General features: G+C 45.9%; 1 protein-coding gene across 1 annotated transcript in view; it reads left to right on the top strand.

Annotated features, from left to right (window-relative positions):
- Positions 1-27,134, top strand: part of LOC138491448 (gamma-glutamyl hydrolase-like) — a 304,916-nt gene that overhangs the window by 175,607 nt on the left and 102,175 nt on the right. Inside the window, exon 7 of the mRNA XM_069617967.1 lies at positions 17,100-17,193. Coding sequence (XP_069474068.1) covers positions 17,100-17,193 — 94 coding nt within the window. The remainder of the gene's footprint in view (positions 1-17,099; positions 17,194-27,134) is intronic.

Here is a 27,134-nt window from a genome sequence, read left to right as displayed (position 1 = left end):
CTGATCCTCCTTCTTGTAACCAATACGATCACCAGTAGGCGATAGCCGGGCCAACCTACTAAGGGCACCCAACAAGGCTGCCTGTCTGGAGCGTTTCGTGAGCTGTCGGAGCCAGGGGCCACGAACGCTGTCCTAGTAGGCAGATACCCTCCCAGCCAAAGCCCACGTTCATTAATATGGGTGAGTGTTCGCACAGCGCACCATACACTCCTCATATACCTTGTTACTTGTACGCGCACTTGCTGGAACTTCTCCACCATTGATTTACGCGTGTCAAGCACCGATGTGCTTTTGGTTTCAAAGGTAGCCGATCCACGTTGTCTGTTAGTGTTCCTGATGCCCCCTCCAAAATATTGTGTTCTATACCCACCGCTTTCACACTATGCATAGACACTCAACATTGTACGTTCTGCCTAAAAAAAATGGTCTTTGCTCCCTAATGGACTGCCTGCAAAGTGTTCTCTTAAGATCTTTATGCACTGATGATAAAACGGACCACTAGTGCACTATTTGCATATGACTGTGATCGTGCCTTTTGCACATTGTGTAACAGCTCCTTTCATGGACCTGCGCCGTCTATCCACCGCTCATTCCTAGAGCACCATTTCATGTGCCAGTCTTTAATAGTGCATTGCCCAATGTATGCGTTCCGCAGTCATTACTCATCTATTACATCGGCTATTGCAAGACACATGTATTTAAATGCACCCCTAAATTCATGTTGCATGATGTTATTTAGTCAATGCTAGGCATTTGCATTTATTGTGTCGCTCTGGTCAATACATACCTGATGATATTAAGTCAATGTTAGGCATCTGCACACATTGTGCTGCTCAGGTCACAATGACTGAGTATATGTAGTCAATGCTACGCATTTGCATTTATTGGGTCGCTCTGGTCAATACATACCTGATGATATTAAGTCAATGTTAGGCATCTGCACACATTGTGCTGCTCAGGTCACAATGACTGAGGATATGTAGTCAATGCTACGCATTTGCATTTGTTGTGTCACTCTGGTCAATACATGTCTGATGATATTTAGTCAATGTTAGGCATCTGCACACATTGTGCCGCTCAGGTCACCAATGTTCCCTCTAAGGTGTGCGCATGTGCGCTTGCCCAGCTTCCTTCTGGGTGCCGCTCAGAAGACTTTTTGCAGTGCACACAGCCAATTCCCATCTATTCCAAAAGATTTAACAATGCACAAACCATAGCAGGTATCCAACATTTGCTTTCTCTCAAAATATATCTAAACGTTATTCCTGTGTCCCGTCTCCAGGTAAGTCAATCTGTCTGTCTCAATGTTGCGCCCCGATGCCTGCGGGCCTAAGGCACGGTGCAAATAAATAAAATAAATTATACTAACTAGTCTTGATATTTTGGTCTAGCCTATTTACATTTCCCAACTATGCAAGCTTGACCTTAAAAACCTAAACATATAATACACCCACAAGAGGTTAAAAAATAATATGAAAATGTGACTCCATGAACAAAAAATACAACTAAGATATGCCTGCACCCATTAACCAAATTATCTTCCCTCCCCACCCATGACTCCTATACTGGACTCTACCACACTTATACCTTATGACTCGATCCTCCACCCTAGATCACATTCATATATTGTCAGACAATATAGACTCGGCCTTGCTTGGCTCTGCGAAAGGTTTCCAGGCTAGTACCTACATCCACTTCTTTTATGTTTGTTATAATATGAATGACGTTCAAGCACAAGAATTTCTGTTACTCATGGTGCCTTAGGAAAAGTGTCACCAAGACTATGTAACCCAACTGTTAGCTCAAATATTAGATATTGACGGTAGGTAAGCAGGCTACTTGGATGTGGAACCTCATCCAATGCTTCCTTCTTTGTACATATGTTGCACATGCACTTTGTACCGGCCACCTTGCAAGTTAACGCATTATAAAACTCAAATGTTAATTTGCCCTCTTAGGCTTTTGAGTAGGCAAATGTCACGCTCAGTGTCTCCTACTTTAGCATTGCTAACATTACCCTATAACTCATGTACTTGGGCTGCAACGGATAATGGGTATGGCTTTGCCTGGCATTATTCATATATAGCATTAGGGCAAAGGACATTCAGAAAACTAGAATGCTTTACACACAATCTGCAACAGTTCTAAGTTTTCAGAGTTCCATGGAGCATTGACCTTAACACATTATATGGTAATTTGCTGCTATACAAAAACGGGTTGACTGAGCAATGACATAATCCTAGCCAGCAATTTAAAAGGGTGGGGTATGTTGCAACTTGTATGCACTTCATAATAATTGTGCACATGCAGATTCATGAAATGTTCTTAAACTGCACATAATATGGTGAGGCTTTAAATATGTTTTGATTGCAAAGTATTGTGGGCATGCAAAAATCCCAGTGAATTTTACTGCTACAATCCCTCACTTTTTATAGAGCCCTGTCAACTAGTATTGGAGGCTAACACAGGAGTTGGGGAGGGGTACGGGTGAAAGGGCACAGGAGAAGACTCCTATGTAGTGAAGAGCAACTTTCAAAAACCAAATCAGATGTTTTGGCAGTACAGTACAGTGAAGGACATGTGTTCTATGCTCAGCTGCTGAGGGCTTTTCAATATAATCATTTGCTTCTGTTTATTGCCTTTAACATCCCCATACATCTTGTTCAACCGATAACAGGTAATTTCAGAAGAGGTGTCTCTAGTTAAAGAAGACAACACTTAATCTGTTGTACCTGTGAACATTGCTGCTATTGACTTAAAAAGCAAATATATGTGATTTTCTTCAATGGGGATTCAGAAGAAACGTGTTCTTTCCACCTAAAATTCCTCTTGAGATCAGGCAGTAACACTATTAGAATTCCTACCTATGCCACTGCTCTGCTGGTCACTGATTCAAAAAAATATCAGTGGATCGTTGTGGATAGAAGCAGGGTGTAGGCTCCTGATGTTCATGGTTTCCCATTTTTGTTGGGCACATTTTCCTGTTTTTAGGGAGTAAAAAGGTATAGTGTATATGCCTCTAAACTGTAAGACTCGTTTTGAGTAACTATTGGCACAACTCACAGGACAATGTAGCGTGTATAGTAAGCAGAGGCCCAGGAATTCTCATTCTCATCATCAAATTCTTTGGTGCAATTATTCTAATGCAATGATCGTCCTTGCATGGGAGGCATGTACTCCTGACCCTTGAATTACTTAAAGTGGCACATGAACTCCTATTGGCATGTTTTCTGGCACGTTCCTTTCAGTTCCCATTATTCCATTTGAAAATGTTGTATCCTGTCTGAATTTTCTGACAGCCACAACAGTGATGAGCGATATTTGTTTTTTGTAATAAACAGGAGTGTTTTTTTCCAATGGCATTAAACACTTTCTGCATGGTCTCTGAGCAGTGTCAACAAATGAATGGCCACAAATAAACCTATTGTTTATCCTTAGAATACACTTTCTTTGTACATACATGTTTTTTTTCCACTCCAGAGTACTTTTGGTAGGTATTATGGCATATTTTGAAGTCTTGGACTTGTTGATGAGCTCTACTTATAAATCACATATAAAATATTTGTTTTTTTAGCCTATGTGTTTGGAAAAAGTGTTGTATGATGCACCTTTTATAGCGATTTATAAAGAATTGCAGTGGATGGGAAGGGAAAATTCCCTTCCAAACTCTTCAGAGATGCTAGCTCACTAAATACACATAGTCATAAAGTGGCTTACCTCGTTATTCAGTTGTGCACATGGAAAATAATGGGTGCACGGAAGCTAACCATTTCCGCACTTGGGGACAAATAATTAGAGGGAACTTTGCAGGTCACTATATGTCTTTTGTTATTTAGTCAATGCTAGGCACCTGTACATATTGTACCGCTTCAGGTCACTGTATGTGTGATTATATTCAGTCTATGCTCTGTTGCAAGGCACTGGCAGATCACTGTGCCGTCTGAGGTTGCCAGGCACTATCTGTCGCACCCTCTCATGGTTAGTCTACCAAAACTCTTAGCTAACTTCACTCAGTAAAATGCATCATGCCCCTAGACCTGATCATCATTACTTAGCCTTGTACGCTAGTACCTCTAAGTCCGCACATCGGCCTACCTTACACTTCACCACTTACGTATTGCTCACCTCTTTGGCCGTATTGGGCCTACAGCTCAACCACACTACTGCCCAACACCATACTCCAACCTCCCCCAGTATGCACACAACTTTGTCTCCTACCATGGATACAAATCTACCGCGCATACCTCCCTCATGCAACTCACCCTCGCTCAATCCATACCTAAATGCACCAGCCCTCTGGTTACAACATTTCACCACCAAACCTACACGCAACCAACCCTGCCCTACTAGCGTCAGGAACGCCAGGCTTGGCTCTCGCCTGCTCAACAGCATCACCTCAATTGTCTGTCAACACACCTTGTCTGTTACAGGCACACTTAATGTCGCGTTGCATAAACCCACATCTTCTCACCTGACTAGATTGATATCGCCCAACTTCCCGAGTCACCCTTGTGACACATCAGTTAGAAATCAAAGATTAGCATCCAGATGTCACCACTGGTCCTATCACATGAACATCCTTAGTACGAAAACAACTAAAAATACCACTGCTCATGTGGCGCCGATAAATGGCGTAACTCCCACTCACATTCACCCCAATACTACGACCAAACTTAAAGGCGCACTTATTAACGCACGCTCTGTCCCTGCTCACGCCTTAGACATTGCAGATTTCATCGTGACAGAAAACCTTCACTTTCTTGCTATCACGGAAACCTGGCTGCATGCGGCCTCGGGTCCTGCCTTGACCTTAGCCATCCCCGGTAACTATTCCATTATCAGATACGATAGGGATACTAAGCAAACGAAGGGGGGTGGATTAGCATTTATATTCAAGAGTTTGCTTAATCTTAGAGTCACCAACACCTTACAGCTGCCATCAGCTGAGCTACTCTGTATTAAACTACCAATTTCACCTAATCACACCGCCTCAGTGCATCTCATATACAGGCCACCTGGCCCCACGTCCACATTCGTTGAGGACATCTCTTCCATCCTAGCCACAAATCTCAAATCATCATACTTGGCAACCTTAACCTGGGTTACCAGGACATGAATGATCCCAAAGCTAACGACGTAGCCAGCGTTCTGGCTGACTTTGGCCTCACCCAACATGTTAATGAACCTACCTACATCAAGGGTCGCACCCTTGACTGGGTCTCAGACATGAACTGTGCACTAAAGGTAACCTCTGTGACACCTTGTGTGTGGTCTGATCACCATAAAATAATATTCTCCATTGACTCTAGCCCACCCACTGACAAACCCAATCTTGCCCTGCCCATCTATACACGAAACAAGAAGGATATTACGGTTGAGAAACTACTCCCCCTTATCCTCCCGTTACTGAACTCGGCCTCTTCCACTTGCTCTGATCCTACTGCCCTAGTTGACACCTATAACCAGGTCATGCTAAAAGCTCTCAACACTATTGCCCCACTCAAACTGCGCAAACAGAAACCTTGCAACCATCTTAATTCATGGTTCACTCCTCACTTACGTGAATTGCGCAAAGCAAAAAGAAATGGCGAGGCACACTGGAAAAGCTCACCGACATTAGTCAATAGAAATAACCTTACAACCGCCTCCCTCACGTACAAAGAAGCTATCCTAGCGGCCAAAAAAGAAGTGTACAATGTCAGGATCACACAAGCTCAATCCAACACCAAGGAACTCTTTAAGATCCTTAAGGAACTAGAGTCCCCAGTCACTCCATTGGATACTTGTACCCCGGACGCTGAATGGTGCTCCAATATACAAAAAGAACCACTAAACAAAATTGCCCTGCTCCAAGCCAAGATTAATATTTAAAAAAGCCACCTCTCTGACTCAGCGGGCCACCCCCAGTCTTACAACACCCCCGCGCCAAAGCACCTATTCAAACCTTTCAGCTTCTCACCCCTGACCATCAAGGAAGTCGAAACATCATCTTGAAGCTTAAGCCTTCCAACTGCCAAGGTGACGCCTGCCCTGCGCCGGGCGATAAGGAAGTGGCTCATGACCTCGCCCCATTCATCACTTCATTTATCAATACATCATTCAAAATGGGCATAGTACCAGACAACCTCAAGGATGCGTGGGTCATCCCACTAATTGAAAAACCTAACCTTGACCCTAGCAATCCCTCCAACTACAAGCCCATCACCACGGTGCCTTACCTACTCAAAATTCTGGATCGTGCAGCCTATCTCCAAATCCAGGACTACCTTGACACTAACAACCTATTAGGCCTTAGGCAATCAGGCTTCCGACCAAGACATGGTACGGAGACAGCCCTAATTGACTTGGAAACCCAAATCGAGGACCTGAAAGAGAAGGGCAAACAAGCTCTCCTGCTCTTACTCGACTTCTCTGCTGCATTCGTTTTGGTCGATCACCAAATCCTCTGCCATCACCTTAGAATAGCCGCTCACTTCTCTGATACAGCCACCTCCTGGATCAGTTCCTTCTTGGCAAATAGATCCATGAGAGTCTTCTCTCCCTTAGCAGCGGCTGACCAAGCACATGTCCCTTGCAGAGTCCCACAAGGCTCTTGTGTATCGCCCACGTTGTACAACGTGTATACTAAACCGCTCTTTGATATTGCGGGTGTCTCATACACGAATTATGCGGACGACACCCAGATACTCATCCCTATCACAGGTGACTATGTAACCGATGTCAACGCCCTCAACTCAGTCTATTCAGTCATCCAGGCCTGGGTGGCACACCATGGGATCTGCCTTAATGATGAGAAAACTGAGTTACTCATCCTAGGGTCTCAGTCTAAACTCTCGAAACTCCACCCCAAATATAACTCCTTCATTATTGATGGAAACGCTATTGAAGTCACCACCGTCACAAAGACACTAGGAATTTACCTAGATTCCACTCTCTCTCTCAATAGACAAACCAACTCAGTAGTCTCAGCATCATCGTACACGTGTAAACTCATTACAGCTTGTCGCCCTTTTCTGACAATGGACAACTGCTTGATCCTAGCCAGAACACTCATCATGTCCAAAATTGACGATTGCAACGCCCTTTACCTAGGGACTAGTCAAAGAAACCTTGACAAACTCCAGGTCTCCCAAAACAATGCCATCAGGGCTGCCCTCAACATCCCCAGGCGCTCCCACATCTCCTCTACCAGGTGTAACCTACACTGGCTACCCATTACACTTCGCATCACCCTCAAAACACTGGTTCTAACATACAAGGCACAACACAATGCTGCGTCTGATTACCTATCCACGCGGTTCACACAACACACAGCATCCAGACCTCTGAGATCTGCACAGACGCACACACTAGTCATTCCCAGTTTCAAGCTTCAGACAGCTAGAGGCTCGAGTTTCCCTGTCCTGGCTGCTATGCTCTGGAACTCCCTACCTAATGATCTTAGGAATGTGTCAGCCATCCAATACTTTAGAAATAGAATTAAACGTTGGCTGTTCGAACAGGATGTACTGGCCTCCGCTATGTAATTCCTGCAATGGTCACCTGCAAACATGCTACTCACTGTATATACTGCATATTTGACCAACCCTCCATGCCGTGTAATATTCTGCTGACCCATGTTCTTATTCCTGATGTAAATATTCTTGATGTAAATATGTCTATACAATGTAATCTTTACCTATCTATGTAACTCTTTCTGTAACTACCTTTTCTAAACATGCACCCTGATGCCTTCGGGCAGGGTGCGCAGTACAAATAAACAAAATACAAATAACAGCAAAATGCCGGGAACCGACCCCGCACATTCGAAGAATGCAAGGAAATGTTCCAACTCCAGGAAAGAGACAGATTTACATATATCCAGCTGCGTCATTGGTGCTCGCATCCCCAAGCCCTCAGGCAGCCACGCGTCCTCTTACCCCCCTCGAACTAACACTTAAGGACCTTCCATCCCGAGGCAGGATTTCTACCCTATATAGACGCTTCTTGGGAGACATTCTAGCTTCAAAAACCCAATGCATGGCCCAATGGGAGGCCAACCTGGGACACCCGGTTGAAGACCAGACCTGGGTGGATATTTGGGCTCAAGCCCACTCTTCGACCATCTGTGTCACCAACAAGGAATGTGCATACAAGATCATGTTGCGTTGGTACTACCCCACCCCCCAGGCTTCACCATATGGACCCCTGGGTGGACTATGCCTGCTGGAGAGGGTGTGCCCAACTGGGCTCCTTCCATATGTGCTGGACATGCCCAAAGATCCAGCAATTTTGGAAACTGTGCTTGTCGACTATTGAACAGATCACCGGGACGGCGCTCCGGCTGGAGCCCGAACCCATCCTATTGGGTGTCCCATCCCCGGGGTCTACCCACGCTCTGGGAACAGAGCAAAACTGCTGACCCAATGTCTCCTAGCGGGTAAAACTGTGCTCGCCCACTTCAGGAAATCCCCTGACGGCCCTTTTATGTCCCAATGGTGGGGGAAGTTGTGGGACATACTGATCGCGGAAAAGGTAACTGCGGCAAGGGCAGGAGTCCTTCACCGCTTTCAGAACATCTGGGCTCCACTACTGGAGTATGATCAGCGATTCCCCGCCCTGACCTATAAGCCCATCAGTACCCGGTGGGCCCTGAGGGATCGAGAAGAGTCCTGAGGGGGGAGCACGGTGGGCGGGCCCGAGGAGCAGGGGGCCCGGGAGGAAGGGGGCCTGGACTGGGGGTGGGGGGGAGAGAGTGCGAATTCAAGGAGATTGTTTAAAAAGGTGTTATATGTTTTGCTATGCTGTATGTTAAACGTCCTGGCTTGGTTTAAAATAAACATGTTTTTTTTAAAAAAGAAGGGAAAGGAAAGGGCTGGTCTAATGGTGCAGATGGAGTTTAGTTGACGTGACCTAGATCTACTTGCACCAGCTCACAAACTGCAAAAGAAAAGAGGCTGGAAGGCTGCTTAAATGGGGAAGAAAATGGCAGCAAAACAAAAGGGCCTCAAATGATTAGCAGTGAGTGACCGGTGGGTGGGGTTTAGGTCATGTGACCTCAATCCACTTGCACCAGTCCACCAACTGTCAGAAACGGTTTCAGTGGCTGTGGGACTTCAGTAGAAGTAGAACAAATTACTGTGTAAAAGAGCCAATGACATATTCAGCATATGTGAGTATAGGGTAGGGACATGGCCAAAGCACCGACATAGATGTCAGTGTCGAAAAATGACATCTCATTTTCCTACTCACAGCCTTAGTTTTGAATTTAACTAGATGTTGCTTTGTGGCATCTAAGAACCAACACCTAGGATGCAATGGGATTTAAGCAGCACATAGGCTGGCTGAAATTAATTTAAAACATCCACCATTACTTAGAAAACTGTGTGGTGACACCCTACAACCTATCTTTCACAGAAAGCTTGCACAAATGTATCATTTCTAAAGTACTTAGTTAAGTCTAAGGGACTGACTCACAATGATGGGTAATGAAGTGTGGAATGTACACAAGCAATCTGCTATTATTTTTTCACCACTAGTGGGACCTTCATGTTCTTGTAGGCCAGTAAACAATACAGTGAGTTAAGCAATTGACCCGGACATGGAAGGCACAGGTTCAATTCCTTGCATGCCGAATCAGCCTTTAATAATTTCAGAATCGATAAATCAGTACCATTAATAAAAATCATCTTTCATTCCAGGGGGTCATGAAATAATAACCTACATAAGTCTTAGTTACTTACCTGTAACTGTATTTCTCCAGCATTGGTATCTTTCATCGATTCACATGCTTGAACATTCCCTGACGTCAGATTGGGAATCCTCAGTGATAAAAATAATTATTAAAATGTTTTAAATGCATCTATTATTCCATAGAGAATGCATGTAAATACCCCATTGTGGCCTATAAGCCATTCTATTGTGTAGTGCCTCCACCTCACTTTGGTCTTTTATGGCCCCAACCAATGAGGTGGCAGGGCTTAAGATCCTCCCCAGTCAGCCATCTTCAGATTTTGAACTGTAGGAACTACAGTATGATGGGTGCTGAGCTTAGGTGCAGCCTCTCAGAGGAGGCAGGTGGGCGCATGTGAATCTATGAAAGATACCAATGCTGGAGAAATAGTTACAGTTAAGTAACTAAGACTTCTCCAGCATTGGATCTTTCATAGATTCAGATGCTTGAATAGAATACCAAGCAGTTAAAAAATTCCATATATATATATATATATATATACACACACACACATATTAAAGCACAAATGCAGAAACCCCATTTCAGCCAAACATTTACCATACAGCAACACAACGGTTACATACTCAGGGAAAGGTGGGGGAAAAAAGGCGGGTTCTACCTTATGCAAAAAGGTGGCAGAGCACTGCCTGACCAACTGCAGATTCTTTGTTGGTATCCTCTGCCAGCCAGTAGTACTTAGCGAACGTGTGCAGGGTGCTCCAAGTAGCGGCTCTGCATATGTCCTTGAAGGCTACCCCTGCGTGAAACGCTACTGAAGCCTCTCTACCTCTGGTGGAGTGCGCCTAAGGGGGCCTGGTGAGGGGGTCGTCCTTCGCTTGATGGCAGTGGGCGATACATAGAGAGACCCAACGTGCCAGACCTTGTTTGGAGATATGCTGACCTTTTGTGCGACCAGAAAAGGCTATGAATAGTCTGTTTCAGGAGCGGAACTCCTTAGTCCTCTGTACGTAGAATTTCTAAACTCCAGCCACATCTAGAGAAAGCAATGCTCTTTCTGCCTTGGAGGTATGGTTGTGAAAGAAAGACTGCAGGACAATACGCTCTATGAGTGTCATTTCAGAAAAGACGTTGGGAAGGAATTTAGATGTGTTCTCAAAATGACAGTCCTTCTGAAACAAAGTAAAAGGAGGTTCTGAAGGCAAAGCTTGCAATTCACTGATCCTCCTGGCCGATGTAATGGCTATCAAAAAGGCTGTTTTCCAAGATAAGAATATCATGTCACATCTGTGAATGGGCTCGAAAGGGGGTTCCATAAGGGCAGTTAGACTTCAGGTAGGGACTGCTGAGGGCATAGGAGGGTAAGGTCGCATCAACCCCTTCAGGAAGACCTTAACAGCCAGAAGAGAGAGTAATGACTGTTTCTGGAGTCGTCGCGTATGCTGATATGGCCGATCGGTGAACTTTGATAGAGGACAGTGAGAGCCCTGCCTTAGCCAAATGCAATAAGTACGGTAGTACCTGTTCTACCGAAGCTGTAAGTGGGTTAATTGCAGACTTCTCACACCACTTAAAGAAACAAGTCCATTTCCGGACGTAGGTGATTCTCGTCGAGGGGGCTCTAGAGACCCTGATTATTTCCCAGCAGTCTGCAGGGAGATTCAGATTCATAAGTTTACGCTGCTCAGGAACCAAGCCTTGAGGGAGAGGCTTGCTGGGTCGTGGTGAAGGACTTTGTGGTTCTGTTGCGTCAATAGGTATTGATGTGCTTTGAGGCAAATTGGAGGCCATCGGGATAGATGCTGTAGAGTCGGGTACCAGATATGTTGTGCCCAGCCCTGCGCTATTAGGATCATAGTGCAATTCTGCTCCTTCATTCTGCGTAGAATTCTTGCTATGAGTGGAATGGGGGAAGGCATACAGGAATTTCCCTGTCCAATCCACCAAGAAAGCATCTCCTGCTGACTGATGTTCCAGGTACCTTGAGGTGAATTCTTGGCATTTTCTGTTGGCTCTGGTGGCAAAGAGGTCGATCTGTGGATGGCCCCATATGGAGAAAATCCGCTGGAATTCCTTTTCGTTTAGCTCCCATTCGTGAGATGACGTGTACTCTCTGCTCAGTTTGTCCGCTAGGACATTGTCCACTCCCAGGAGATGTTCCGCCCTGATTTGGACTCTGTGGTGTAAGGCCCATGCCCATAGCAGTTGAGCTTCTTGTGACAAAACCTCTGATTTTGTGCCCCCTTGCTTGTTTGTGTAGTGCAAGGAGGTTGTATTGTTTGTCTGGATGGTCAGTACCTGTCCAGCTACTATTGAAGGAAGGCTTTCAGAGCCTACCGTATCGCCCTGAGCTCTAAGACATTGATGTGGAGCTGTGATTCCTGCTCTGACCAAGTCCCTTTTGTTTGGAGGTCCGCCAGGTGAGCTCCCCTGCTTGAAAGGGACGCATCAGTCCTTAAAAGAAGAGTAGATGTTGGTGTCTGGAATGGCATTCATTGTAGCAGGTTCCGCTGAGTATTCCACCACCGAAATGCCTTGTGTACTGTCGTTGGTATCTGGACTACATCTTCCCATGAACCTATAGCTTGTTTCCATTGGTGGTCCAGGGCCTCCTGGACTGGTCTCATGCAAAGTCTGCAATTTGGGATGAGAAATATACATGAGGACATCATACCCAGGAGGGATTTGAAAGGGTGTACTGTGGTTGTCCCTTTTTCTAGGAACCATGAGGTCGAGCGGAGGATAGCTGTTACTCTGTCCGTCGATGGTCTTACATTGAAAGGGCGTACTGTGGTTGTCCCTTTTTCTAGGAACCATGAGGTCGAGCGGAGGATAGCTGTTACTCTGTCCGTCGATGGTCTTACCTTGAAAGGGCGTACTGTGGTTGTCCCTTTTTCTAGGAACCATGAGGTCAAACGGAGGATAGCTGTTACTCTGGCCGTCAATGGTCTTACATTGAAAGGGCGTACTGTGATTGTCCCTTTTTCTAGGAACCATGAGGTCGAGCGGAGTATAGCTGTTACTCTGTCCGTCGATGGTCTTACCTTGAAAGGGCGTACTGTGGTTGTCCCTTTTTCTAGGAACCATGAGGTCGAGCGGAAGATAGCTGTTACTCTGTCCATCGATGGTCTTACCCTGGAAATTCTGGTGTTGAACTCGGCCCCCAGGAAGAGAACTGTCTTGCTGGGTACTGGGCAGGATTTTATGTTGTTTATCGAAAAACCTAACCATTTTAGCAGTTTTATAGTTTTCGAAACTGCCAAGCGAGTGTGATTGGAGGAGCTCGCCCTTATCAACCAGTCTTCCAAATATGGAAAGACTTCCATTCTCATCCTTCTGAGTTTTGCTGGTACGGGTGCCAGACATTTGGTAAGCACTCTTGGTGCTGATTTTAGCCCAATCAGGAGCACCCAGAACTGGAAATGCAGGTCTCCTACAGCAAACCTGAGGAACTGTCTGTGGGCAGGATGAATCAGAATGTGGAAATATGCGTCCTCCAAGTCCTGAGTGGCTAGGAAGTCGTTTCTGTTTAGCCACGGTAGGACGCCTTGCTGGGATATCATTTTGAATTTGATGCATTTGATGTATTTGTTGAGTACTCTCAAGTCTAATATGGGTCTCCACTGGCTGTTTTTCTTCTTGATCAGAAAAAGCGGGAGTAGAAACCTTTTCCCTTCTGAGGCTAAGGAACTGGTTCTATTGCTACTTTATGCAGTAATTTTTTAACTTCGGACATGACGTACCGTAGCATGTGCACTTTGTGAGGGGTGGGAGCAAGGGATGGAGGTTGGTCTAGGAATTCTATGGTGTGACCCTCGCAGACCATCTGTAACACCCACTTGTCCGATGTTATTGAATGCCAGCATTGAAAACATTGGCTTACTCTTCCCCATACAGGTGTGAGACGTTGAGGGGGAAGATCCGACCTGTCATGTTCTGGGCTTTACCTTGGGTAGAGCCGCGCCTTCCGCTCTGGGAGTACTTGTTGGAGGATTGGTATCTGTTTCCCTTGAATGCGTTTCCTTGCATCTTTTGACCATAGGAAGAACGATTATATCCTCTGTCTTTTGACGATGAGCCTCGAAAAGGACGAAAAGACCTACGGTCTCTATATTTATCCTTTAAGGAACTGATGGCTCAAGCTGTGTCTGTGTCCGTATTTACTCCTTTTAGGTGGTCATCGACCTTCTTACCAACAACTCTTGCCCGTCGAAGGGCATATCCAAGATGTGTGCTTGCACCTCAGGTCTGAAATTCGTGGCTTTCATCCAGGCCTGTCTCCTTAGTACAGTGGCATGGGCCATCTGCCTGAATCCTGACTCAGCCACATCGACAGCAGCATCGATCATGTGATCTGAAGTGGCTTCTCCATCTGCAATGACTGACCTGGCTTCTTCTGGAGATCCACAGGTAGATGCTTGGTCAGCTTGGACATGCGAAGCCAAAGCTCGCGGTCAAACCTAGCTGTCATGGCTAGCGCGTTGTCCGCTCTAATAGTGAGAGATGCAAAGGAAGACACTTTTCTACCTATGGCTTCCAACGTATGACCTTCCTTGTCCGTCGGTGCTGACAGTGGTGATGAAGGGTTGGCTAACTTCTTTCTGGCCACTACAGTGATAACAGAGTCTGGCTTAGTATAACCCCCTACAACAAAGCGGCACTGAGTCTGGTGCCTTGTATTTCTTTTCAGGTCTTGAAACCAGAGCAGGTGTGGATAATGGCATGGCCAGTATCTTCGACCCAGACTCCCATATGGTGTCGAGAAGAGGAATGGTGATAACCGTTCTTCTGCGTTTGACTCTGTGCTCATAAAGCACTGACTTCTCTTCCGATGTAACTTGTAATTTGAACAGGTCCGCCGCTTTTCCGATAATAGTATGAAACAATACTAAATCGTCCGGTGGTGAAGAATCACCTGGAGAGTCTTTCTTTCTGGGTTTCTCAACGATATAATCATCCCATTCGCTGGGAGCATCAGGCTCCTGTGTGATCTCCCCTTCCTCATGGTCTGAGAAATCCCTGAACAGGTCCTCTTGCCAATCCGAGACTGACACAGACGATGGCACCATAGTTGGATCTCGAACCGGAGATCGAAGTCTATTTGACGATGCTGGAGACGGGACCCTTGTCGGTGAAGCACTGAGTGTTCTGCCCCTGGATCTATGTAGAGGCTCAGGTGATTGTGCTCTTTTCTGTGGTCTACTCCTGGAAGGGGAGTGTCTTGGTGTACTATGTCGAGGTGAGATGTCCCTCCGGGGGGTTCTCGACTCCTTCGGCACAGATGACCTATTCTTTTCTTCTTAACGTCTGTTGAATTGCTCGATGATCCTTCGCATCGATTCTATGAGCGCAGGGTCATAAGGATCGGCAACAACCTCAGTAGGCAGTTGCCAGGGAGGACTGTTTTCCTTGGGGGTGAGAAAAGGTTGCTCACCAAGAAATTCTGTGTCTGAGAACTCCTCTTGAAGATTGTCATCAGGGAGTTCTGTCATCTATTTTAAAAGAGATAATTGTGCTCCAACTGGCTCAAGAGCTTCTGAAACAGGGGGTGTTGCTCCCATAGGCTTGGGGTGCTTTCGTCGACGATGGCTTCGTCGGCGAAGACTTTGAAGATGGTTGATGACCCTTATCCGTCGACGAGAGCTTTGTGGACGAGAGCTTCGTCGACGAGTGATGAGCTTCCTTCGTCGACAAATGTTTCGTAGAAGTTGACCTTGACGACGAGGATTTGGTCGTGGACGATGAGGTTTGGAGTGTCGTCGTCGATGAGGGTTTCATCGACACCATGGTCGTCGGTGGGTCTCTATCTTTACTGCCGCTCGTGGACGGCTTCTCCGTAGACGAGTGCTCCCTCCCCCCTAGTTTTTTTAAAACGCCTCCTTACCTTTGGAGGTGGTTTTTTCTTCAGGATGTCAAATCTTGTGGCCTCCCGAGCCCAAGGGAGGCATGGAACAAGTGGTTTCCAGCTTTCTCTTACTCTTGAGTGGGAGAGGAACTCCTTTCCACTGAAGAGGCCCTTCTCTTAGAAGTTTGTCTCTCAGATGGTTTATTAGACAGTACAGGAGCTGTTTTGGCAGACTCCTCGTCAGAGGACAGACCTTTCACTTCTAGATGTAACAGAAGTCTCCTGTGTCTGTCTTGCAGGGTTTTAGTGGAGAAAGACCTGCAAATGTCAAATTTTTGATGTCATGAGGGTATAGGCAGTAGATGCAGTGGTTATGTGGATCCTTCATGTAGACCAGTTTTTTCCTGCACCTCTTGCAGTCCCTGAACAGGGAAGACTTCTTGGCAGCCTAAAGTTCAGCCATGCTGAGGTGAAATTCAATCGATGAATTTGGGGCAACAAAAAAGATTCCCGGCGCCCAAAAGTTCAGAATAGATAGCCCCTAAGCAGGAGAAACAGCAGAATATATTTTAATATATACTACACAAAGAAAAGGAGAAAAATATTTGAAAGCTCAGAGAGCTGGAGAATTCCCTCTGCCTGTTAGACTGCGGTGAAAAATCTGAAGATGGCTGGCTGCGGTGGAGCTTAAGCTCTGCAACCTCATTGGTTGGGGGCCATAAAGGACCAAAGTGAGGTGGAGGGACAACACAATAGAATAGCTCATAGCCCACAATGGGGTATTTACATGCATTCTCTATGGAATAATGGATGTATATTAAACATTTTTAATAATTATTTTTATCACCGAGGATTCCCAGTCTGATGACGGGGAATATTCAAGCATCTAAATCCATGAAAGATCCAATGCTGGAGAACTAGGTGTTCGGCATGCTCCCAGTACTTAGTTTGTATTGCCTCCTAGAAAACATGTAGGTGGAAGCCCTTATCCCTCCACCCAAATGGGTGCTGAAACCAAATTCTAGAGGTTGAACATTAAAAGTCCCTTTATCCATCTAGAATGCTTGCTTCATGTTTCTACTCCTGATAGAGGGATAGGCATGTCAAACCGCTGCTAACATGCATCTCTCTGCATGAAATCTGATTTCTCTGCAAGGTAGCTAGGGTCTGAAAGGGCCCCTTCTGCTTCACACCTTAGTAGTGTTTGGCAATGGGGTGGAGAAATTAAAGTTTATTTCCCAGTGAGCCAGATATATTCTCACGTGCTAATGGTTTTACCGCTTTAGGGGCAATATGCATCTAGGCTGCAGTTTTAGCACATGTGCAGTTACTGCACACCCGGCATATGTAGGGTTAGCACTAAAGTATGCAGCAAATCTAATTACAAAATCTCAAATTTTCCAGCTTGTTTTTGAATTATTGCAAATGTATGTTGGAAATAATTTGATGAGCCAGCTCTCAAATGTCTGCTATTTGAGGCTTCAAATAAGACTTGCACCGGGACCACACAAATAGTAAAGCTGTGTGTAGCTGCATATGGTATTTGTTTAACCTCTGACTAATTCATATTATATTGTTTTGTAGGATTTTTATGGCAACAAGAATCTGCAAGACTTCTACAATGTCTTGTCCACCAATACAGATCAAGTCGGCTTGGAGTTTGTGTCCACCATGGAAGGTAAGTTTATTCATTTTGGTTCAGTTCCCTCGAGGTATCACAAATAGCCAACTAATTCCGGTTCAGGCACCTCTTTAGTTCTAAAAAGGAAAAAAGACCCACCAACATGCTCTTGGAATGCCCACTGTAGGTGCACAAAAATAAGGCCACTTTCTTCCTCGCTGCTCCGTGACTATTAAGATCTAGCTAGGTTCACACAACCATGCACAAAAACACACACAATTGTGTGTCCTTACTTACAATTCAGCTCACTGGTTTCTTTAGCAAACAACATTTCCATGTAGCAAATAATATCACTGCATTGTTTACACAAACTACAGGCGGCATTGCAAACTCCAAGAATCAGGTTTGATGACCATACAAATCTTTTCCTTATATTTCGTAAAGCATGCTGCTATTGTGCAGTTTGACCCTAAATTAACTACCTACATGCCTTATAGTATTTTGGCACCCTCCTAAGCACCTAATGGGACAGGATGCTTCTCTGTCCTCCATCACTCCACAACTCTATTCCTATGCATTTTCATACACATCCCACTCTTCATCCATTACCCTGAGCATGGTAACTTTGGTCACCAATTACTATGCACATTGTAACTTTGGTTTCCTATTCCTGGACATATAGCAACACTAAAACTGACCCAGTCCACCCGGCATCTTCGCTCCACCATGCAACTTTATACGATCATTCTTCTACTCGCTACCCTTCTCATGGTGTTTCCTTGCCCCATCCCTATACTTCACTTACTCCACAAAAAGCACCTAGGTCACTACTCTTTCCCTAACCTTACCCGCATCACCTTCTGCTGAGCTTCCTTCCTCCATCACACTCACTCAAGGTCTAGGGAATGCCCAATTGAGCAATGTGTCTTCAATTGTTACTGATCATTTCAGCTCCCATTACCCCTGTTAGGGAGATTTGTCCACAGCCCTCTTGTGAGGAATGTAAAACCACCTCATCTAAAGACAGGATTTCCAAACAAAAGAACTACCAAACACTCTACAGTAGTAGCTACAGCAGAGCAGATAGGCCTAACTCAACAAAGGCGGTAACTGGTAGTGAAGTACAGATATTCCCAATAGATACCCCTAAAGAATACATCACACTGGTATACTGAAAAATATACATTGTATTATAAAATCACACAGGGAATATCTATGAGGTCAAATAAGTTATTTGGGTTACACATAACACAGAAGGGAATATAAAAAGTAACGGGCCATAGACAGGCTGTGCCCACCCCTAAGCTAAATACCCACTAACTGGCGATAGGCAAAATACACATAATGCTAAAGGAGTTGCAAGAAAAAGGGAAACCTGGCCAACAACAAAACATTTACAGAGTCCTAATCAGGACCCACAATGTCACACATGAACAGACACATTCATCCCCAAATCTCTATTAGATAGAAGCATGAACTACACAAAAGCACACTAGATAGTACACAGAGAACCTAGAGGGAGAAAAAGGGATTAAAAGGTTACCAACAATGCCCAGAGAGCCACCTAAAGTTAGGACACAATTAGGCTGACAATACCAGACCCATACATTCTCATTACACTCCTAGAAATACAGTGTTACAAAATAACCAACAGTTAGATACCATAACAACACATTTCCACTGACAGAAGGTTAATGCAGAGATTTAAAAATACATAATAAACCAGAGGTATAGCCTTAAATTGCAGTCTTGTGTAAAGAAAACTCCAGGGATCCAAGACAGACCCAGGCAATAGTCAATGTATAGATGAGTACATTCCAAAGTCATATAAAGAAGTGTGTAGAGTTGGTAAAAAATCCCAATAGAATCAAACAGGACAAATCCAAAAGACACAGCCGCAGTGATCGGGAAAGGTCAGGCAACCAACCGCGGGGGACACTAGGCGAGACCCTCGCCAAGAGTTTCATTTCTATGTTTGAGACCCAGAAAGAAAGGAAAAAAAGCATTATTCGAGTTATTGTAAATCAATGATGAACTGCGGTAGAAGTGGGCCTGCAGGAATCTAAAATCCTGGACTTTGGGATCCCTGCAACTAAAATTGAAAAATAGCCCATGAGCTAGGATAAATACAAATGGTGCCAGTTTCAAAGGGCTTGGTTCAGAAATGGCAAAACAACCAGTTAAGTACAAGACTCCTTTTGCAGGGCAAATTACAGAATCTGGTCACAGAGGGACTTGAACTCTGGATCAATGATGCCCATGCGACCCATAAAAAGAAGAGGAATCAGACTTTCCAGGATGGTGGCCCACTAGCCAGGAGTGAATGCGAAGATTGAGGTTGCACCCAGAAGGTGTTGGAACCGCAACAAGCAGATCGGGATGGCTCGGAGGGCAAAACGGAGCAACCACCCTGCAGGAAACGATTCCGGGTTGGAGCAACAGTGTAGGTGACCCAAAACAGCAGAAGCAAGGAGCAGTGGTTGGGTAGCAGGGACCCACCACTCTTCTAGATAACAGGGACTTTGTGCCTTGAGGTGTCACAACCATGAGGACAAGACGGTAAGACAGCGGACAAATGGTCCAGAAACAGTCCCAGCATTGGACATCCAGTCCATCCATTGTGGAGGCACGGGAGGGTGAAGGACAACCAAGGAGGGATGTCCAGCAAGCAAAAGAAGAAATTTGAGGTAAGGGACAGGACCAACCTAGTATGGCCAAATCGCATCTCAAAATCTGCAGCAGAGCTTCTGGCCAATATCCCCTAGCAAAGCAGGCAAGGGCACCAGCAAACTCCCAGCAGTGTTGATGAAGGGTCGGGGTCTCCCCTAGTTATATTCTTACGATCACTGACTGTCGTAAGTAAGTCCTCCAATTACACAAAAAAAAGACACACACAGATTTCGTCAGCCAAGAAATCAAGCTGGCCTTAAACAGCGTGGGTGTATGGCATTTTTTTGTGTATTGGACTATGTGGGGCCGGGACAAGTCCAAACCACTACAGAGGGCGCAGGGCATAACAGGCATTTTAGGCCTGCCTCGTGGTTTCCCTAAACTAAGGAATTGTCCAAATAAATGGCCAAGAGTAGGACTTACAAAATGCATGGGTATTGGTACTCCAGTGGCTACTATAAATGTACATTGGGCTACTTATGTGTTAAATTCGTCTGGACCCCTGGTGATGGCAAAACGAATTTATAGATGCAATAATCCTACTTTACAACACCAATATATAGTGACATAATCCGGCTAGGGAAAAACAGGTGCTTAAAAAGCATCCTTGTCTTAGGAGCGATACGGCCATATCGAATTATATGGTAAAAAGAGTTTCAGTGATATGGGGACTCCTGTAGAGGTCCCTCTGACCACAATACTGAGTCAGAAATCTCAGAAAACTAAAGGGGGGGGGAATGAAACATTAAGGGGGTCCCATAAAATGGGACAGAATACCCACAAAAAATGTAGCTCTGCCCTAACAACTCCCAGCTAGTGATCATGGTTGCCACCAAGATAGCCCTACACACCCGGGCTGCCCTACACTCTGGCTCTATGACTTTCATTCGCTCTGCATGCCCAATCATGTTGGTGGAGTGGGACTCCTATACAACAAGGTAGCCCATCTGCCTCCCTTCTCAATTCGGTCTTTCATCTCTTCTCTGAATTCACTGTGAGATAGCTCCTGGCGGCCTTCCTTTCACTATCCTTGCCATTATTAGCCTCCCTTCACCTTTGTACTTCTTTCTACCAGCCCTTTGTACTTCTTTCTACCTGATCATGACTTCTCAAATCTGCTCTGATGGGGGCTCCTATTTGCCATTCTAAGGTACTTCAACCTTGCCAAAATGTCACCCCCAGCAGACTGAACTTGACCCCCTGCTCTCAGATCATTCACTAGTTGCATCAACCCACTCACATACATGTCCAATCACTAAAACGTTTTTTCTTTCATCTTCCCACTCCTCTTCCATGGTCTCTATTAATCCTTCTTCTGATGACTCACTTCTCCACTTGAATTCAACAGTTACTCAACCACCCTCGCAACTCAGCCCATGACCCAACACCAAACATACTTACTGCCCTGGCCTACTACCTAGCAGGATGTGTCCTTTGTACCTGGCCTTTCTGCATCTCAAGCCACCCCCACCGAGCAAATCATCCTCGATTTCAGTATTTATTTATTGGACATTTGTAAGGTGCCTATACAGCAAGAGGTGTTTTTGTTTTTTAAGGCGCCACAAGACAAATGGGGGAGGGCAAGGGAGAAAGATACAGTAGCGGTCATACTATGCCTTGTGACATTCGTATCGTGCAAGTGTGGAAAGAGAAGTGCGAGGGGATGGGGAACGTGCAGGTCTGAGCGATAAGAGCTAGGGTGGGAGGGGGAAGTGCTGTTACTTGGAGGGCCATGGGCAAGTGTCATGGAGAGCAGGTAAGCACAGGGAAAAAAAGGAGGGGATGGGGCGGGAGAGGACTGGGCGAAAGAGGGCCTGGCCCCCTATACTTTGAGGGAACTAGGAAGCCAGTCAAAGAGTGGGGAGGGAGTGATTAGCAGGGGAGAGGGAGAGAGAAGGAGGAGGAGAAAGGGAAAGTCTTGAGGAGCTTCCGGAACTTAAAAGGATCCGGCTCAAGCCTGAGGGGCAGGGAGACCATTCCAGAGGGCGACTCCTGGAGAGAAGAGATGTCTACCCACCACTCTTTGCTTAGAGAAGCGCATAATTTGCAGGGATTTAGCGCTAGAAGACTGAAGGACTCTAGCGCAGAGGTATTTGGGGGGGGGTGTAGCGGGGTTCCAGAAAGCCTTGGGGAAGATGCAGGGGGTCTTGCATTTGATCCTAGCAGCAACCGGGAGCAAGTGGAGAGAAATTAGGGCTATAGAGATGCAGTCCCTGGGCTTGAGGCCAAGAATAAGTCTCATAGTCCTATTCTGAGTACGTTGAAGGGGACAAAGGGAGGTTGAAGGGAGAATAAGGAAGAGGCTGTTACAGTAGTCAAGCCTAGAAAGTACCAGAGCTCTGGAGACATTGAGTTTCTACAGGAAGGTGAGGAAAGGGAGAATACCTCTGAGGAGGTGCAGTTGATTGCGGGCCTTTTTAGCAAGGTCCGCAGGGTGAAGAGTGAACAATGGAGGGGACCATTCCTACATTTCTGCTTCAGTTGGTTGCTGTACTAGAAAGAACTCTGCAGTGCAATGGTGTTTATAGCAATGGATTGTGTAATTAATTATGTATCTAATGATCTCCTAATCACCTCTGATAGTTTTGTGGCAACATTATAGTGACAATCCCTTGTCAAGGCTTTTTATGCAAACTGAAGGCACATGTGATGGCACCAGAGAGGTCATCAATGACATTTGTCATGTCATCGTTGAGGTCATGGATGTTAGTGCTTGCAGTGCACAGTGGCAGCGCGAGTTATGGTTGCGTGCCTTACCATAACTGGTGAATTTGTGGAGTTTCTCGGTTGTACCTGTAACCATAACGTTGAGGTCATGGGTGTTAGTGCTTGCAGTGCATGCAGCAAGCACTAACACAGCGTGAGTTATGGTTGCGTGCCTTACCATAACTTGTGAATTTGTGGAGTTTTTCGGTATTACCTGTAACCATAATGTTCCTGTAACAACATTCTTCCATTGAATTTCATAGGTTTTTTTAGTAGTGCAACTTAACCATAACGTCCCTTTAACAACGTTTTTTGTTATTGAATTACATAGCTTTTTAGTAGGGCACTGTAACCATAACATTGCTCTAAGCTAGTTTTTTTCAGTAAAAGGGAAAGGTTTTTAGTAGCGCAACTTAACCATATTGTCCCTTTAACAATGTTTTTTGTCAGTGAATTTAATTGGTTTTTAGCAAGATACCCTTAGTTTGTAAAGAAGAACTGTGCACATAGTGAAACTGCTTGCACCATGTTAATGCGGACAACAATTGCTGACTGTGCGTCTATTTGCAGAGATCGGGTGGCATCCAACCTGCTGAGGAAGGCAGGTGCTCTCTTACATAGCGATAACAATCACCAAATGCATAGAACATATACAAACAGCACCATGTGCAAGAACTGCAAAGGAAAAAAGAGTACATTTGCAAATTGTGTACTTATGAAGCAAACAGGACAAAGGCATAGGGAGCACACCATAACGGAATGCATCAACAACAGAAGTGACGTCTGGCTTCAACAATATAACTGCACTGCTACTGTAAATGGAAACAAAGAACGAATGGCCAGAGTAACGACTGGAAAGTGTTAACACCCGAACGCCACTACAATGTAGTATGGACACTAAACAGCTATGGGGTAACGTGCTCGCCTTGGAAGCAATATGACAAACAGCACCACAGGTTTGATCCCCGGGTCCGCGCTTAGAAACCTCTGGGTATTAAGCACGTTATTAATAACCTATCATAGCATATTTAATAATTGCACAGGTGCAGCAGTATACAATAGTACAGAAGCAGAACGTGTCTTTTTGTAACGCAGCAATGGCAAGCACCTTACAGTGGCAGTATGAAAATGTCCCTTATGACGCAAAAACTTTCATAGTAACCCCATCGGTACGCACAGTAGTGTGAACCATAAATTATGTGATATATATTGCTGCATGTACACCAAACACTTTCTCTTTTCGGTAAGAGAACATATTGGAAAGGAAAGCAAGGCAGTACAAGCGGCAACCCTTGCACAACAGCATACGAGCATAGGAAAAGAAAGTAACTCTATGCATAGGGAAATGGACAGCGTGGAAGTCAAAGTGGAAAAAGTGGTGAACAATTGTGCCGCCGTAAAGGTTGCCTTCTAGGTTATATTTTAAACAAAATGAAACAGTAGTGGCACATCTGCATGTGTACTCCTTCCCCATGTCAGAGCCCGCCATCCCCTCAAAAACCGTGTCATGGCAGATGTTACGGTAATACATCAATCTCTTCCTCCCCTCACAACCAAGATGTACAAATCCCCATTTCCCCACAATAAGTAGCCACTTCTGCTACCCCTTCCCTTTCCTATTAAGTCTTATGAATATGTACAAGTAGACGGTAATAATGAGAATGTTGCTAGGGTTTGTGTGGTATTCTTTTTTTCCTGAAATGGGGTTCTGACTCAGCGGCACACAGTCCTTGTTGCAATGACCGCAATTAAAAAAAAAGGTAGGTGTCCTACGGACACTGCAGCTGTCCGGCCTATCCGTACACCGCCAGAAAGCTCTGCATGTCTGCATGTTGTCCACCACCTATCAATGCGTGTAGGAGCGGATGTTTCAGCGTAGTGCACGTACAAGCATGTGTATCTGTTCCTGTGTGTCCTGGTAACAGCGCCACTCTGCTGCATATGTGAAAAGAAGAACAAGTTACTCTCTTACCTGGTAACGTTGTTTCGATGGGATGGTCCGACGACGTATCCCATATCTATGACAGGTAATCACCACAGCTGTGCTGCTTCGGAAAATTTTCGGCTCCTGCGTCGATGACGTCGATACGCTGTTTTCGAGGGCCTCTGTTGAGCCGACGTCACCGGATTTTATAAGTAGGACGTACGACGCCCGTAGCCTCAGTTGTAGTTTTTTCCCAGAACGTGTGGCACTAATCTTCTGCCAGTATGACCACAGAAAGCCTTGCGGAAACGTAAACTGCAATAGCATAAGAAATTCTGTAGTGGGTCAGGCAAGGAGGGGGCGATATGGAATACATTGTCGGACCATCCCATCGAAAGAACGTTACCATGTAAGAGAGTAACTTGTTCTTCGAGGGGATTGGGTCCTCCGACATATTCCATATCTATGACAGACTCCCAAAGCAGTACCAACGTATGGAGGAGGGAAAAAGAATTTAGAATATAGAAATTTAGAATGCCCAATCAAATTGCAGAGTAAAGGACCGCCTTGCCAAAGGCCAGATCCTGCCCATGGATAGAATCTAGGGATTAGTGTCGTACAAAAGAATGGACTGAAGCCCAAGTGGCTGCTTCACAGATGTTACGAATAGGGACACCCCTCTGCAGGGCAGTAGAGGCAGCCATACCCCTAGTAGAATGGGCCCGTAAGCCTACCGGAGGGTCCTTACCCGCCAAGCGGTAACATTCAGAAATTGCCAAGATAATCCATCTAGACAAAGTCTGCTTAGTAACAGCTTGTCCCAAACGCCTTCCAGTGTAACCAATAAAGAGTTGATCGTCCACTCTGACCCGAGACATGCGTGAAATGTAGAAACTTAAAGCTCTCCTAGGATCCAACCTATGGAGCCTCTCCTCGTCCTTACCAAGATGCGGTGGAGGATAGAATGCCGGGAGAATGACCTTCTGGCTTAAATGAAATTCCGATACAACTTTCGGAAGAAAAGAAGGATGGACTCTAAGGACAACCCTGTCCTTATGAAATAAAGTGAAGGGTGGCTTAACAGAAAGTGCCTGCAACTCACTCACTCACTCTGCGAGCGGAAGTGACCGCAACTAAAAATACAGTTTTAAGAGTTAACAGCCTCAAAGGACAAGAGTGCAAAGGCTCAAATGGAGGAACCATGAGGAATTGAACAACCATGTTCAAATCCCAACCGGGCACCTGGAACGGTGACGGTGGGAACACATTAGTGATCCCTTTCAGAAACTGAGAAATTAAAGGAATTTTAAAGTAAGAACACTCTTCAGAAGAGCGCTTAAAGATAGACAGCGCCGCCAGGTAACCTTTAATGGTACCCACTTGCAGGCCCTTGTGGGCCAAGGAAAGCAAAAAAGACAGAACCACATGAATGTCACATGAAAAAGGATCCACATTCTTTAACCTGCACCAGTCGCAGAACTTTCTCCAGCGGCAATGGTACAGGGACTTTGTTGCAGGCCGCCTGGCTGAAAGCAACACCTCCATCACATCTTAAGGAAGGTCCCAATCCTTATAACTCAACCGTTGAGAAGCCAAGCGTGAAGGTTGAGGGATTTGACCTCTGGATGGAGAACCTGACCCCCCTCCCGTGAGAGCAGATCGTCTCGGTAGGGAAGACGGCGTGGAGGGCAGATGGACAAGTCGAGAAGGTCCGGGTACCACGTCCTCCGGGCCCAAGCCGGAGCAATGAGGATCATCCGGGAACCGAACCTCCGTAGCCTGCGCAACACTTGCGGAATGACGGGGACTGGAGGAAACGTGTACAGCAGTGGGAAGGACCACTCCACTACTAAGGCGTCCCCTAAGGCTCCTCTTGGAGGAAATTCCCTCGAGCAGAACCTTTCGCACTTCCGGTTGACACTGGTGGCGAAGAGATCTACTTCAAAGAGGTCCCCCAAAGGTCAAAGATCTCCAGGAGAATCTCCTGAGCCAGCTCCCATTCGTGAGAAATTGTGCTCTGCCTGCTCAGAGCGTCCTCCGTCTTGTTTTTGTCTCTGGCCAGATGAACTGCCGAGATCGAAATTTCCTGCTGGATGGCCCAGAACCAGAGCTGCATCGCCTCTCTGCACAGAGGAAGTGACCCTGCCCCCCCCTTTTTGTTGAGGTAGTGCATGGCCACTGTGTTGTCTGTCAGAATCAGGACATTCTTTCCTCGCACAGGCGGCAGAAAAGCCTTCAGGGCTAGCCTGACGGCCCTCAGCTCCAACAAATTGATATGGAGTCTGGACTCCGACGGAGACCAACGACCGCTGACTGTCAGCTCGTTGGCATGAGCTCCCCACCCCGTGAGGGATGCGTCCGTCACGATCGTCACCTCCGGCCAGGGAAGCCAAAATGGAGCCCCCTTCATCAGATTGCCTTCGACGGCCCACCACAGAAGATCCTGGGCAACCGAGGGCGGCACCTGAACAGGGTCCGACATCCTGCCGGAGGACTGTGACCATTGCATCTTGAGAGCCCACTGCAAAGATCTCCTCCGCAGTCGAGCCTCTGGCACCAGAAGAATGCAGGATGCCATGAGGCTGAGCAACCTCAAGAACTTGAACGCCGGGAGCGTCTGGGCAAGTTGAAACTTGTGCACCATCTGCTGAATGTGAAGAACTCTCACCTGCGGAGGAAAACACTGCCCCAGGGATGT

The sequence above is a fragment of the Ambystoma mexicanum genome, chromosome 10, assembly GCF_040938575.1.
Source record: "Ambystoma mexicanum isolate Mex_15411 chromosome 10, UKY_AmexF1_1, whole genome shotgun sequence".
Lineage (NCBI taxonomy): Eukaryota > Metazoa > Chordata > Amphibia > Caudata > Ambystomatidae > Ambystoma > Ambystoma mexicanum.
This window is presented reverse-complemented; position numbering and strand designations above follow the sequence as displayed.